Source organism: Phyllobates terribilis, unplaced genomic scaffold (assembly GCF_046119375.1).
Source record: "Phyllobates terribilis strain yellow unplaced genomic scaffold, ASM4611937v1 Scaffold_2__4_contigs__length_985480577, whole genome shotgun sequence".
Lineage (NCBI taxonomy): Eukaryota > Metazoa > Chordata > Amphibia > Anura > Dendrobatidae > Phyllobates > Phyllobates terribilis.
In genome coordinates this window covers 908,827,147-908,843,838 of record NW_027362762.1, presented here as the reverse complement: position 1 = coordinate 908,843,838, position 16,692 = coordinate 908,827,147, and the positions used below count along the sequence as shown (strand labels likewise).

The window sequence follows — 16,692 nt, the reverse complement described above, 5'->3', positions numbered from 1 at the left end:
GGTTTGGCTGACAGTCTAAAGGTCCATTTACACGGACTGACCAGTGGCACGATACAACCGCTGATCGGTAAACCTTTTCCGAATGGCGGTCATTTAAACGCCTGTCTACACAGACAGACCAAACTCTGTCAGGATTCTCCTTTAATATGCGATACGCATATTCCTAACCACACTCCGACTAGACGTGCACAGCCTTCTATTGAGCGAGGCTGCACACGTTTAGTCGGAATGTGGCCGGAAATATGCATAATTGCATGCTTGCAGTCACATGACTGCCGGCAGCGGAGAATCCTGGTAAGAGTGTGGTTTCTGCACGGTGAGGCTTCAAGTATGCAGTCAGAGTGACTGCAGACCTTTGTCACAAACCTGGACAACCGTTTTAATGCTTATGGGGCCCCCAACAGAGTTATGGATGTCTGATTTCCTACATCCAATCCTCTTTTATTTTTCAGAGATTAGCTGCAGCCAGAGATGTCTGGCATCAGCTCTGTCATAGAGAACATAGGAGCGCTTGGATGAGATAGCTGCCAGCCTCACCACCGTTCGCCCCACTGCTACCTTAATTGAATGGAGGGGCTTCAGTAATGTGATGCAGTCCCACTATGTATTAATTCTGGATTAAGATGAATTAATGATTAGGTAAAGCCATGAGACCAATTTAGCTGCCACTTCTGCCATATGGAAAAGTTTTCCCACCATGAGGTTTTACGAGATGTGACGAAATGCCGATCTCTGAAGTCCAAACCGAAGAAAGACCCCCTGATCTGGAGAAAAGGACAGTTTTGCTTTGCGCTTCTGGCTATGATTTCCAACAGCACGTTTCCAGTATATACAAATAAAGAGCAAATAACCGGCTCACCCACCACCAAGTGCACGGATCCAGGCTCCACGATGATGGCAGGTGATCAGCACTGCGGTAAAAAAAAAAAAAAAAACACCTTTTATTTGAAATGTTAAAAACTTATCTGACATGGCAAGATCAGTGGAAAAACGTCCCACAAAAGACTTATGGTCGATGCGTTTCGATTCAGTATCGCTTCTTAGTCATAACCATCTTTGGATTGGAACTTTTCCAGCATAACCATCAAAAACGATCAATGTAAAACAGCTGAAGGATCATTTACAGGGACAGATTTCTGACCGTAAACAAGTTGATGGGTGCACACATAGGCCTTGTTCACACAGGCTTGAAAAAAGCAGAATAATTGTTAATCTGATGGTTTTGTTGCCGGCAGTCCATCCCTTTTACACGGAGCGTTGTGCTGCTGATGACATTGATTTGATATAGCATAGGGTCCTTTGCTAAAGAATCTGACTACATCTGAAAAAGCTCTTTGTACAGAGAAACTTGCACTTTATTTACACGCAGCAGATTTTTCTTACATTTTTGCCTCTGTCCAATTCCTCTGAATGCCAGTTTCAGAAATCCATGTGCTTTTTGGAGAATCGAAACAGTCCGTCACATGGAAAGGATTTTCGGTTGTGGTAAACGTGATGCTGCTGTTGTCAGAGACCTCACCCCAAATCCGATGCCTCCGGGATAGAGAGGTCATTGGCTAATGGGAATACATGAAAGAAATGCAAAAAATAATAAATAAATCACGATAACAAAAGGGATTTTACGGTACAGTGATTAGTGGGGGAGGGGGAGATACTACTGGCACCACACTGCTCCTCAGGGATAAGCGCCTCTGGGCTGGTTCTGCGTCTCCTCCTCTGCTGGGGACTACACCACAGTCTCATCACTTGTATGCCATTGTATTACAGAAAGTGGCTGAGAGCCCCTGCTGTGCTCAATGCCTGTGAAATGGACCTCTGACCCTCTATATCTTAGATCAGTGGGGGTCTCGAGAGGTCTGACGCCTTCCCACCTGAATGTTATGCTGCTCTAGTGCCAAAGTCTAAGTTTTCTGTAATTGAAAAGTTAAGAAGGAGGGCTGAAAGCCGACACAATACCTCCTAGGCCTCTGTACACAAAGCGTGGCGGCATACAGTGCTGCTTGTGAACCCAAAACTATGTCCGAATCTAACGCAAGTTCTAAAAGTAAATGGGGAAACACAATCATAAGAGTCAAAATATTAGACTTTGTAATTTTCTCACGTGTCAGCGAGTTGAAAGATTATGTGAAAACTTTTTACTTTTATTCCTCTTTTAAACTGAACTTTTTTCTAGATTTACATTGCCTGAGCTACAGGCAGCATGGATCTGCGCCTGGCGGTGCGATTGCAGCCCAGTATGTTTTACTCTGAAACACCGCAGAGTTTAACCCCTTCATGACATGCGCCGTATGTGTACGGCGCATGTCGTGTCTCACCATTTGATGCGGGCTCCGGCGTTGAGCCCGCATCATTCCCGGCACATAACAGCTGATCTGTACAGCTGACTTGTGCCTCTAACAGCCGCGGGTGGAATCGCGATCCACCCGCAGCTCTTAACATGTTAAATGCCGCTGTCAATCTCTGACAGCATTTAACGTGGCTGCAGCGGAAGCGCGTCACAAACCATCACATGACTGTGGGGCGCCGATGGGTTGGCATGAAAACCCGGAGTCTGCAGGAGACCCCTGTGGTTGTCATAGCTGATCTCCGCCTCAGTAGATGAGCATTTTTGTTACACATACCTGCTATGTGTAACACAGGCGATCAGATGATCTCAGCTTTAAGTCTCTTATGAAGACTATTGGAGCAAGTGTTAAAAAAAAAAAAAAACATTTTTAAAAATATAAAAGTTCAAATCGCCCCATTCAAAATAAAACAATAAAAAAATACATATATTTAGTATCGCCGCACTCAGAATCGCCCGATCTATCAATATATAAAAAGAATTAATCCGATCGGTAAACAGCGTAACGAGAAAAAATATCAAAACGCCAGAATTACGTTTTTTTTGGTCACCGCAACATTGCAGTAAAATGCAATAACACCGTATCTACCCCAAAATGGTATCAATAAAAAATGTCAGCCCGACACGCAAAAAATAAGCCCTCACCCAGCCCCAGATCCCAAAAAATGGAGACGCTGCGGGTCTCAGAAAATGGCGTCTTTTTTTTTTTGTTTGTTTTTTTTTTAAACAAACTTTGCATTTTTTTACCACATAAAAAATTAAAAAGAACCTATACATGTTTGGTATCTACGAGCTCATAATGATCTGGAGAATCATAATGGCAGGTCAGATTTAGCATTTGGTGGACATGGTAAAAAAAAAACAAAAAAACAATTGTGGAATTTCATTTTTTGAATTGTTTTTCCTAATTTCCAGTACAAAATATGTTAAAACCAATGGTGTCCTTCAAAAGTACAACTTGTCCCGCAAAAAAAACAAGCCCTCAAATGACCATATTGACGGAAAAATAAAAAAGTTATGGCTCGCAAAAACGGAAAATGGCCACGGCGTAAAGGGGTTAAGAGAAAGCCGATCGAGGATATATGGAGAGTCCTGGCCAGTACTGCGTGCCCCTCTTCAAGTGTTTGATTGAGTCTCTATCATATGTGTACACAGGGACAGACCTGTCAATCACCTGGACTATGCCAGACTATACGGGTCTCTCCCTATAGTTCTCGGCCAGACCTACCTGGCTACAGTCATGCTCCAGTCTCTGATTTCTGTTGCCTGTGGTTCTGGAAGCATGAATCTAGTGACATCTAGTGCTTTGGGTCATTGTCTTGCTGCACGACCCACAAGATTTCAGCTCATGGACCGATGTCCTGATATTTTCCTTTTAGAATTTGCCGATGAAAGTCAGAATCCATTGTTCTGCCAATGATGGCAGTCATCCTGGCCCAGGTGCCTCCAGCTAAGCCCAAATCTCTATACTACCAGCGCCGTGTTTTGCATACAGTATGAGGTTTTTATGATGTATTATTGTGTTTTTTATTTCTCCAAATGTAAAAGCTTTTCATACGTCCTCAAAACATTGTTCCAGTAGCCTTTTGGCTTGTCCAAGTGATCTTTAGCAAACTGCAGACGGAGAGCAATGTTCTTTTTGGAAAGCAGTTTTCTTGTAAGCCTACCATACACTCCATTGTTATTCAGTGTCTTTTTGATGGTGGATTTATGGATTACCTAATGTGAGAGAAGCCTGTAGTTGCTTAGGGGTAACCTTGAGTTCCTTTGTGACCGATTAAATACTCTTTTAACCTTTGTGTGATCCTTATTGGTTGTTCACTCCAGGGGAGGGTATAAAGTTCTTCAATTTTCTCCAATCTGTCTGGCAAGGAGATGTTTTGATTTCATTGTTTCAGCATTTGGTTAGATTAGAAAATAAATCTTTAGTACTTGGTTTCAATTATAAAAAAAAAAAAAGTGAAATGATTTCGACGTCCTACCTTTAGACATTTATGGTATATGCACAGGGTAAATCGTAAGTGTCCTTTTAGCTGGAAGCTGCCCGTGGGAAGACCCCTCTCCATTTCTTTTGCACCTGAATAAGTTAGCTATTTGTATTAAGTCTATCAATTGATGCTGTTCTTGGGCGGACGTCCCCCTTAAATGTAATATTATTTATTTTATTTCTACCTAACCTTATAAAGGACACTCTGGTTTTCTGGCTATTATTTATTCCTATGTGACTCTTTTCTGTCTCAGGGGCACCATGACTGAAGAGGAGCAGTTTGTGAACATTGACTTGAATGACGACACTGTTTGCAGTATCTGCAAGCTGGGCACCGACATCGAGACCCTGTCGTTCTGCCACGTCTGCTTCGAGCTGAGCATTGAGGGTAAGGCTGACTCGTCTGGTTTAGTTTGCATAATATGATATGATGTGGATGAGCTGCGGAGAGATGTGTGTGTGTGTGTGTCCTATGTACTACATTTCCTTATTATTGCCATTAATGCTTTTATTTGACTTTCATAATGTTTAAAGTATATTTATATTCACAATGCTGATCAAGTGATATACTCGTAATAGAGACTGTTCAGGTGTCTGCAGTCTATGGATGGATTTGTATATCCAAATAAAGGGAGTGGGTCTGCAGTTTTGACCCTGCAAGGAGACCTGGAAAGATGTTAGAACATGCCTTTTTTGTTTAGGGTTTTAGTAACTACATGAGTGGGAAAGTGAAGGTATATCCTGGAGAGCAGCTCTGCCCGACGTGCCCTCTGCCCGGGGGAGTGACACCTGTACTGTGCGCCAAGATAATGCTACAGCCATCGCTCAGGAGCTACTGGGCATGTAAAGGGGCTGTCTTGTGCAGGTGGTGCATCCCTTATTGATTAACATTTTGGACCACCAGTATTGTGGAACCACTGGCCCCAAATGTGCGCCCTTCATACAGCACTTATGAAAGTTTTTTTCTGAAAAAGCTTGTAAGCACTGCGTTCCTTCCGAAAGAAACTGGCCTCTTCTGGTAGACTGTAAAAAGTGGCCACAAACTTAGGGAAGAGGCAGGAAACTATGTAATGAAATTCTCTGTTACTAATAAATTAATGTAATTTTCACCAATTAAAGTACTTGAAAATAACCTTTTTTAAAAGGGTTGTCCGGTGGCGAGGAGCCCCGACGCCGGAGAATTCTCGCAGTTCGCTCGATGTGAAGATTCTCAAGTCTGCAGTCTACATCTATAGACAGTGTACCTGGATAAACCATAGTGTTATGTGGGCAGCAAGTCCACTGCCTATTACTCTGGCAGTGTTTAAAATAGGATTTCACAAATCTGCAGCGAAAATTGACAGATCCTACGTGCCTGAAGTCCACGGCATGTCGTCCATTCATGCTGCAGGTGTCTGTGCTGATTTGCCCTCTATGTAGCACATCCGCAACCTTTTTTGCCACTGTGATTTTGCTTCGGGTTGTTCATGCCACCGCTTTGTTTTGCTGATAGTGTACGAGAGAGTTGTCGGACCCTCACCAAAGGCATTAGACTGAGAAAGTAGCAGCGGTGAGGATCGGCAGGCGCATGATATTTATTGGTGGATTTGGGTCTGTGTTGTCCCCCGAACATTACACAGTCCAGGCCAAACCTCGTGTCTGGATCCGTCCGTCACCGCCAGATATACTGCAGAGCTGCAGACTGTCGCTTGTTTTATTCTGTTCAATCAATATTATATCAGACCAATCTGATGTGCTGCTGCATCGAATCACAGCAAAAACTGCCAGACAATATACATAAAAGCATTACTTCTTTGCAACCAATGGGTGGTTTTGCACGCTACCCTTTCCTTCCTCTTTTTATTTTTTTATGCCCTTTCCAATAGGCTAAAAACCATATGTTAAATATAAAATGGGTAAAAAAAATACCACCCAAAAGGAAACGTAAAGCAGATTGTCAATAAATGGAGACTGTAATAAAGAGAACACGATTAAGTGTTGTTAGATGTGACTGGTGTATTTACTTACCTCCTCAATGCAATGCCTTTCTGTGTGACCAAAACCATCTAAAAATGAACTCCCGATATTTTAGATTGTAGAGAGTGCCATGCTGACATGGTGTCGGTATACTCTTCAGAGACTTGTACGTGTCTCAAATGGAACTGTCCTTTAATTGTGGCCATTCGACCACATAAGGTTGTGCACCCCTGCTTTACATTTATATTATCACGGGCTCGTTTCAATGTGCACCGTGTAATAATATTACACCAAAGCTGATCTGTGCCCGGACTTCACATTACAATCTGCAAATATTATTAAATTGTCCCCCTGATGATGCTGGTATACTTACTGTAAAAGTCCATTTGAGAAGATGGAGCTGGACTAAAAAAAAAAAAAAAAAAGTCTCGCTTTTCTTAATCTTTTTTTTTTTTTTTGCTATTGTCCAGCGCTATAGAAGTAAGTCGGGTTGCACTATCTTGACACGCGGACCACCCCCCCCAAAAAAAAAAAAAATCCAACAGTCTGTTTTTTACTTCTTGGGTGAGAAGTTGCTGTTCCCTGGTGGTTTAACCCCCTGGGACCCGCAACGATCCCAGGAATAGCGCTCTTAAATTCTTCATTAGACTAGACTAGAACGATGGCCACCACTGTCCACTCATTGACTATGGGACTGCTGGAGGAAGCAGTGTAGTGCGCTTCGCTGTCTGACAGTCCCATAGATATGGAGTATTTCAGGGTCTGGAGGCCAGACCTCATGTGATCAGAGAGTTGTTGTCTATCCTGGCTATTTCAGTTGGAAATAACATTTTAATTATAACAACATTGTCCTATTACTACTACGGTGGTATTGATCAGCTCCATGTGGCGGTATATTATTGTCTGATAGCCCATCCTCTAGTTCTCACCATGTCTCGGAGCCTTAAATTCCTTAGATTTTTGTAGATTCAGCAATAACTCATCAGAATTTTGTCCTTTTATCTGGAAAAGGGCAAATCTTCAGTGTGTGCTCAGCACGGGTCTGACCCCTGAAGCCGAGCGATCAGCAGAATAAGAGGGCAGTGACCCCGGCACAGTGCTGTGACCGGCAGCTGCAGAACTACACACCGCCACACACAGAAAAATGCTGCAACACATCCCCCCCCCCCCCCCCCCCAAAAAAGAAACTGCAAGGGTCACCCTAGCCCTTGCTTCTTTTTATTTTCTTGCCTCTTCATCTGACCTCATGTGAATATTTAATGGTTGCAGCTTGTTACCCGGTGCCTGTTCTGTAGGTAAAGACTATGACGAGGCAGTTCAGGAGCAGATCCTTTCATATTTGGTGGGGATAGACGAGCACCACGTTCACACTATATATCCTATCAAAACCACAGTCCCTGTGGAAACTGTTAGACCCCAATGTGAGTTATAAGAGTCCATCAAAGCCTCGATGGTACCAGTTGTATGACTGATCCAGCGATGCATCATTATCGGAGACTCTGGAAATTATTTATTTCTCCTTTCCAAAATCTTTTACTTGCCTCTTCATATAAACTTATCTAGAGTAAGTTTTTTTTGCTTCATTTTTTGTTTTGAAGAGGCTGATACATCTGGCCACTATGTGTCAAAGTCAAGTCTACGTCAACTCCCCTACCTTCCCCGTATGCGCCGGCGGGGCCATAGACTATAATGGTGCCGACAGCGAATCTGCGCTCTGTCATGCAACATTTTTGGGCTTATATTCCTAGTGGAGAAGGACACACAGACATGAGGATGATGATTGAAAAAAGTCTCAAGTGAAATCAAATTCTAGTGCACTGCCCTTAAATCCCAATAAGCTTTAACCACAAAATCCACTGATGTTTTACCGTGAGCCGATTTTTCATTTTTTACCAGATATGGGGATGTGCGCACTAGAAGTATTTTTTGCAGACATTTGTACAGGAAAAAACTGGATAAAAACATGAATGGATAAAAAAACGCTTTAAAAGAGCTGAAAGAATTCTGCAGATTTGACACTACTTCAGATCCTCAAGGAAAAAATAAGGCTAGGTTCACATGCAGCATTTTTTTTTTTTTTATGCATTATAACTTTTGCTGGTTCTGTAAAAACAGCCGTTATCAGATTTCACGCTTGTCTTGTTTTTCTCCGTCCTGAATTTGAGAACTGCAGTGTTTTTGAAATCTGCAGAATTTAATTTTTTTTTTTTCTTTCTTTCAACCATGAAAAATGCTGAAAAAAGCTTTTGCAGCATTTATGGTGAATAGGAAAGAATAACCTTTTTAACAATGTGCTGTAGACAAAGCACACATATGTAATGAGAAAAAAATCGCTGCAAAAAAAACTCCACAAAATGGGTGTTGTGAATGCTCCGCTTTGGCTGCAGAAAAAAAAATTCTGTGTGTGAACATGGCCTAGAAGTGGAATAAGCGAGGCAGACACATTACCTAACTACTGTGCACACAGACTATTAGCAGGAGGATCTAAGGTTTGGCCACACTTGTCAGTGTAGTGTCCTCCTATTCGTAGCTCGCTGCTGGGGGGGTTCAGATTTTATTTTAACGACATACTGATTCACATGTACAAAGGATGACTCGAACTGAATGCACCCATTCATTTTACTCTGGACTGTAGGGTGTAATCCTCACCCAAAATCTTACCAGCACTGAAATGTCCGCTGACATCCTTGAGCCAATGATCGTGTTATGTCTTCTGTCCTCCGTATGGACGATGCTCTTGTTTAATTCCTTTGCTATTAAGATGCTGGGTACAGTAGCTCCAGATGCCTCCCCTGGAGGGTGAAACGCGCCTGTGTCCTTCTTGTACCTGTTCTCATGTATACCTCTTAGTATTGCGGAGGTGAGAGATCCTGTGACAAGTTCTGATGCCTTCATGACAATTCCATCACCTGTGCAATACTAAGGAAAACCAGAAGACGTGATCTGTTGGGGGCTGCGAGGACTGGAGATTGGGAAACACTGGTCTGGAGGGACCTCCCGACTCTGCCCCCAGATGATGTTGAGGAAAAGGATCGACTTAGTTGATTTTCAATGCTTTTTTTGTACCAAAGCGAGCGAAACCACCTCTGCTTTCTCTCCCCTGTGAAGATGCCCGAAACTGAGTGATCATGTGTATGGGGAGGAAAAGGAAACGTTCCGCTTAGTTTCCTAAGGTGTACGGGGACCTTAAGGAAGGTGAGTAGGGCCGCATACGCTCGTTTCACCAGGTCTGCACTGATTTGACAGCCAAGACTCTGTGGGAGGAGAGGTGCGTGCGCCCAGCTCCTCACTCGCATAAAAAAAACACAATCTTGGCTCTAAACTTGACTTTTAAAAACCTGCCGGCGTTTTGAAGTCTTCTTGGCACAAGGTCCCCCGAGAAGGAAAATTTCAGAGCCGACGCCCTTTACTAAGGGTTTGATCAGATTTTTTCTTTTTAAAGTGCATTTTTTTAGGCTAAAAAAAATAAATGAACATTTAAAATCACCGTTCTTTGTGTGCGGCACTCTCTCTGCTCCAGTACACTCAGTGGTGACATTTTAAGTATGTGTTTGATTTTGTTCCACCTCCCCCAGAATTGCTGTAAGAATTGACATTTCTGTTTACACCATTTTAAAAATTTAGTGTAGAGAAAAGCAGCACCATGTGCACAGTGTGTGATCCCTCAGTGAGAGGATCAGGAGGATTATCTGATGACGTCTAGGGAGCAGAATCCATAAAAAAAAAACCTACTAAAACTGTGTTAAACCGATGCAACGTTATATTGTAGCCAGTGAAGTCTGTATTAGTTTTTTCAAAATTTTTTCCCTGTTACACAAATGGGCAGAGATGCTTCATTTAAGAGTTACTTGTCCCTCGTAATTTTGTCAAATCTTTCTTCAGCACAAAACTGTATTAAGACTAATGTATGAAAAGCAGGTCTTCCTAAATTACTTTTCCAAGTTATATAAGAAAGTTGTAGAACTTTTAAATTCTTCTTGGGTTGTGAATTACTGCCCTTATGCTTATCTTAAAGGAGCTTAAGAAAATGAAAAAAAAAAATGCTAATTCTCTCCAGTGGACAAAGGAGCTGCACTAATCCAGGAGGAAAGTATGCATTAAGTTTCAAGATTTATTCAACACCTGGACAATCTTAAGTGTTACGCCAGTTTCACTCTTCCAAGTTTCACATAAGGTGGTTGAGTTTGGGTTTGCAAATCAGGGTCTGTACTTGAAATGTGAAAGTGGGCATAAAGAGTTATTCCCAAACATAGAAAGTTATCACCTTCCAGACCCCTAGGATCCTCATTGATCCCGAGAACGGGGCATTGATATGTCCTGTTGGCATAGTGGTGGCCATATGTGCTTTTGCTCCGTTCATTATAGGACTGGCAGTGACATGGGAGTGCTGTACTTGGCTAATCCCACCGGCACTCACATAGACTGTGAATGGAGTGGAGGCCACCTCTTTAGATTTATTGGGATCAGTGGAGGTCCTAAAAATCAGCAAGTCGTAACCTACCGTGTGATCGGTGACCTCTTTTAAGGCTGCGTTCACAAGTTGCAGCCACGGTCTAGGTTTTGTCTTGGTTTGTCGAAATTGCACCAAACCCGCAACGAGTGCTCGGGTACGCACCGAGTATCGCAGGTCCTCAAGTGAGATGTTTGGGTCCCTGCGGCCGCATGTTTCGCGGCTTTTAGTCATCCACAAAACTTGTGGGGATTGCCTGAGAAACACGATAATCACGGCATGTTTTGTGGCGGTCTAAAAGCCTCGAAAACTTGCGGCCACGGTGACTTGAACATGTCACTCGAGCGCCTGCAATACTCGGTGCGTACCCGAGCACTTGCACTCACCACTATCCGCGATGTAACACAAACGCAGAGTAATCTTCCTACAGAGACAACACCCATTAACAGCAGTATCTTACTGCAGTACGACTTCAGTATATAGCGGCTAGCCCCGCAGATATCCTCGAGGTGGTGTAGGCTCTGCAGCTCAGTGTGCGGGGCCCATGTACGCCACATGTAACTTTCCCGCTGCTTCCTGTTGTCGCACCATTTGCCGGATCCTCGGCTGGAACACATCAGACGTTCATGTCTCTTAGTGACATCTGCTCTTATTTTGTACGGGGTAATAGGCAGAAAGGGAACTTGTAATGTGCAATTTCACCGTCCTCTGCCACATGATCTCCAAATCTACGTAATCGGGTTGTATAATGGGAAATTAACAGAGACAGGGACGTTCTGCTGAACCGACCTAATGAGCTGTGAGAAGTTCACCCTGTGGAAATGAGAGCGCGTTTATCTGGTGACTATACAGCAGCCTTGTTTCTCTGTTTCCGAGATAACATTTACCATCGCACATTAACTGCTCTAATGTTTCCACAGTCGGGTCTGTTTTCTTTCACTTGGCGGATATTTATTTTTTTTGTTAATTTTATGTTGGGTGGTGGAGTTATTTTTCCATGAGAGCCATTCCCTGGAGAACACGGAGAGAAAGCACACTATGCTCTGATATAGCAAATATAAGGGGCTACTTTGTTCTTTTCTGTTGTTTTGCCTTAACTTTGCATTTAGGAAGCACATTAAGCAACTTTCCAAATAGTGTTATCTGTCTGTACTTGCAAAAATGGTAGACATCTGTCCCCTCCAGGCTCTGATTTGTCTCCACTCTCGCCTGCTTCTTTGTTTAGTGTTCGAGCAAGCAACAGGTCTCCACAGTGCAGACAGATGAAAAAGCATCTACAGTCTCTGGGAGGGCCAAAAAAAAACAATAGAGAAATGGAGGGAAAACAGGTGAAGAACAAATAAATGCAGGTTAGAAGCTGTGTTGAGTCAATGAGGACAGCAGTATTTGGTACATACAGACCTCACATCTAGCCTACACTACTGCAGCTACCCAGAAGAGATAAAAAAAACAAACAAACTTGGACCAGACTGCGTGTTTAGGGTAATGGAGGCTGAGAGGCTGAAAATGAAAGAAGGAAGGAAGATTGCAGACTGAAGTTCAGTGCAGTTATGTTAACTAATGGTAACCACTAGCATATGTACGAAAAAAAAAATCTCTCTACAGAGGTGTTTGTCTTCCTCATGTGTCAACTCATTAACATTTCAAAGCAGTTGTCAAAGGTTAGAAAACAATGGTCTGGCGTTTTTTCAAGGAAAAGGGGTTTTCTGGTTTTGGAAAATCCCTCTTCCCCAGCTGCAGTTTGTGTTTAAAAAAAACAAACAAACTTGCTTTCCTCACCCTTCCCGAGTCCAGCTCAGTCGCAACCGCTGCTCCTGGTGTCTGTTATTGTCTGCAGCGTCACTTAGATAGCACTGCAGCCAATCAATGAGCTCAGGGCCTGCACAAGATGCTCAGAGCCGATGAGCTGCATTATTAATCGGAGCAGCAGCGGACCCAGTGAGAGGAGTGAGTAAGGCTCAGGGGTTTGTGTTTTGTTTTTTTTTTTTTTAAATACAAAACCAAAATTGTAAAAACCGTTAAGTTAAAGAATACTTGTCATTTCACCCACCTCCTGTAAAAATGCATGGTCTGTCTGCCCCCCACCCCACATCTGCTTTTGTTGCACAAATCCATCTAATCTATATAGGAACTGCCAAATTCTAATGCTTTGTAACTAGCCATTAACTATTTTAAATGGGTGGTTCCTCTGCATCCGCATTCTTCCAGCATTATAGGTGCAGGAGCTTCCTTTCCCTAACTTTCCAGCGTGCATTAGGCTGTGTGCCCACGATGCGTTTTTTAAGCGTTTCCGCAGCGGCAAAAACCCTGCAGAAATGCTTAAACACATGGCAGAAGGCCTGCCATGTTCCCCAATGATAATCCGCTTGTGCTGTGCACATACTGCGATAATTTCCATTGCGGGTTATCATTGCGGAAAAAAACGCAGCACTACCAATTATTTTGCGGAAGCGCTGAGTTTTCGCCACCATTGACTTGCATTGGAACGCATGGATTCCGCATCACTGCATCTGTACATGCAGAATCCCTGCTTTTCAATGTGCGGATGGTACCCAGGTGTGGAGGACAGGAGACTCTCCTCCGGACCCGGGTACCATAGAAACTGTAAAAAAAAGAATAAAATAAAAAAGAAATATTATATTTACCTTCTGACGGCCCGCGGTGCGCTTGTCTTCACTTGCCGGCAGCTCGCGGTGGACTGAAGAACCTGCGCTGATGTCATAGTCATGTGACGGCAGGTCCTTCAGTGTAGTGTACCGCGAGCTGCCGGCAAGTTAGGACGGAGCGAAGCAAGGACTGCGGGGGCCATCAGAAGGTAAGTATAGATTTATTTTTTACCATTCTCTCGGGTCACACTATATAAATCCATGCCGGTTGCATGGATTTATATAGTGTGACCAAGTTGTCAAGCACTTTTCAAGTGATGCTAAAATCGCTTACAAAGCGCTTGTCAACCCGCATGCAGAAATGCATGTGAAGAACGCTTCACATCCGCATGTCCCTGGCAGGAAAAACACATGTACAATCCGCATGCGTTTTTTCTGCCAGGAAGATGCAGAAACGCTCAGGAAAAAATCCTGAGCATTTCTGCATTGTGGGCACATAGCCTTACTCCTGTTAGTATCCATTGGTATCCTGAATGGCCACCTGTTACGTCTGAGTGTAATTTGTCTGTCTCTCATTTCCTGTAATCTGTCTCTGGTGTCTGCTAGAGTCAGATTGCACCTTACAACAGGGTGACAACTAGTGACTTTGGGGGTAAAACAATGTGATTTTTCAGGTGGAAAAAGACAGAGCATTTTTTCCAATTCTGAACGCCTGCATACAGAAACCCTATGGTCCTGTTCTATGGAGCTATAAGCGGCCTGTGTGCCACCATACTGCACCATTTCATAGTTTACAAGTAGAGATGACGGAACCCATAAAGTTCAGGGTTCGTACCGGACACTATGCTAAACTCCTAACACTGACTTCTGGAGATCCGTTTTACAGTGAGAGTGATCCAAAGTTCAAGTCCCCATTGGTTTCTATGCGGTTCGGTTCCGGTACCCGAACCAAACTTTGGACTTCCATAGGTCCCCTCATCCCTATTGACAAGCGATCCTTCCCTTAGAGAATACTTCTGTAATACATTGACTTCCACTGGTTCTGTCATGAAGACTATGAGGACTATATCTAATTCAAGTAGAACTACAATTATTGCTCCCTCAGGGGTTGTCGGCCATTGTTGGGTGGTGACTCTTTGGGCCCATCAGTGTAAATAGGGACAACTGTGCATCAATAATCAACATGCACACTCTTTTTTTTTTTTCTTCTTCTAATTATTTTGCAATTTTTGTTAATGATAAAATGTCTTCGGTCCATTTGTGATTTAAAAATAATAAATTAATAACCAGTTAGACACAAGTGGCCACAGAGTCCCCTCCATATGAGATTCTCTTCTGCTGGACCTTTTGGGGCCATTATTGCTTTAGAATTTGGGCTCACCGGAGAATCTGATACTTTTGTGGGTCAGTCCGACTCTCTTATCAGCCAGTCTTTTGATGTATTAGTCTGGCTGGGTACAAGTGCTTCTCACAAAATTAGAATATCATCAAAAAGTTAATTTATTTCAGTTCTTCAATTCAAAAAGTGAAACTCATATTATATAGTCGTTACAAACAGAGTGATCTATTTCAAGTGTTTATTTCTGTTAATGTTGATGATTATGGCTTACAGCCAATGAAAACACAAAAGTCATTATCTCAGTTAATTAGAATAATGAACAAAAAAACCTGCAAAGGCTTCGTGCGCATTTTAAAAGGTCTCTTAGCATGTTTTAGTAGGCTCCACAATCATGGGGAAGACTGCTGACTTGACAGATGTCCAGAAGGCAGTCATTGACACACTCCACAAGGAGGGTAAGCCACAATAGGTCATTGCTGAAGAAGCTGGCTGTTCACAGAGTGCTGTATCCAAGCATATTAATGGAAAGTTGAGTGGAAGGAAAAAGTGTGGTAGAAAAAGGTGCACAAGCAACCGGGATAACCGCAGCCTTGAAAGGATTGTTAAGAAAAGGCCATTCAAAAATTTGGAGGAGATTCACAAGGAGTGGACTGCTGCTGGAGTCATTGCTTCAAGAACTACCTCACACAGACGTATCCAGGACATGGGCTACAAGTGTCTCATTCCTTGTGTCAAGCCACTCATGACCAATAGACAACGCCAGAAGCGTCTTACCTGGGCAAAGAAGAAAAAGACCTGGACTGTTCTCAGGGGTCCAAGGTGTTGTTTTCAGATGAAATTAAATTTTGTATTTCACTTGGGAATCAAGGTCCCAGAGTCTGGAGGAAGAGTGGAGAGGCCACAATCAAAGCTGCTGGAGGTCTAGTGTGAAGTCTCCACAATCAGTGATGGTTTGGGGAGCCATGTCATCTGCTGGTGGAGGTCCACTGTGTTTTATCAAGACCAAAGTCAGCGCAGGAAATCTACCAGGAAATTTTAGATCACTTCATGCTTCCCTCTGCCGACAAGCTTTTTGGAGATGGAAATGTCATTCTCCAACAGGACTTGGCCCCTGTCCACACTGCCAAAAGTACCAATACCTGGTTTACACACAACAGTATCACTGTGCTTGATTGGCCGGCAAACTCGCCTGATCTTAACCCCATAGAGAATCTATTATAGAGAATCTATGGGGTATTGTCAAGAGGAAGATGAGACCCCAGACCCAACAATGCAGACGAGCTGAAGGCTGCTATCAAAGTAACCTGGGCTTCCATAACACCTCAGCAGTGCCACAGGCTGATCGCCTCCATGCCACATTGCCGCATTGATGCAGTAATTGATTAATTGAAAAGGAGCCCCGACCAAGTATTGAGTGCATTTACTGAACATACATTTCAGTAGCCCACATTTCGGATTTTAAAAACATTTTTCAAGCTGTTGTTATAAAGTATTCTAATTTACTGAGATAATGACTTTTGTGTTTTCATTGGCTCTAAGCCATAATCATCAACATTAACAGAAATAAACACTTGAAATAGATCACTCTGTTTGTAATGACTTTATATAATGAGTTTTACTTTTTGTATTGAAGAACATATAAATGTAACTTTTTGATATTCTAATTTTGTGAGAAGCACCTGTATATAGCACTATGGTTGTTATCAATATGTCCACCACCAGTTTCATCCATGAAGAGGAGTCCTGGGAAACTTTGCAGTATTCAATATGGCAGCTGTATCAGAGACTATATCCACAATCGTACAGCTTTCCCAGACCCTTGAATTGCAGACCTACTTTGCAGTACATGGAGAAAATGTGAAACGCGTATCTCGGGACTGTTGCTGTTCAGGACCCTATTGCGTAGATCACATACCCGTCATGCAATGCTGCAGGACCCCCATGGGGAGTACTCCTCACTAGTTTTCCAATGTGCGCTGATATTGTCAAGTTCTCGCTCCTTATTCTACT

General features: G+C 42.9%; 1 protein-coding gene across 3 annotated transcripts in view; it reads left to right on the top strand.

Moving 5' to 3' along the window:
• The window catches only part of CUNH21orf91 (chromosome unknown C21orf91 homolog), a 38,026-nt gene that overhangs the window by 3,499 nt on the left and 17,835 nt on the right, over positions 1-16,692 (top strand). For all 3 annotated transcript variants that reach the window (XM_073668261.1, XM_073668262.1, XM_073668260.1), the window contains exon 2: positions 4,586-4,719. In XM_073668261.1, the coding sequence (XP_073524362.1) occupies positions 4,593-4,719 (127 nt within the window). In that variant the 5' untranslated portion in view covers positions 4,586-4,592. The remainder of the gene's footprint in view (positions 1-4,585; positions 4,720-16,692) is intronic.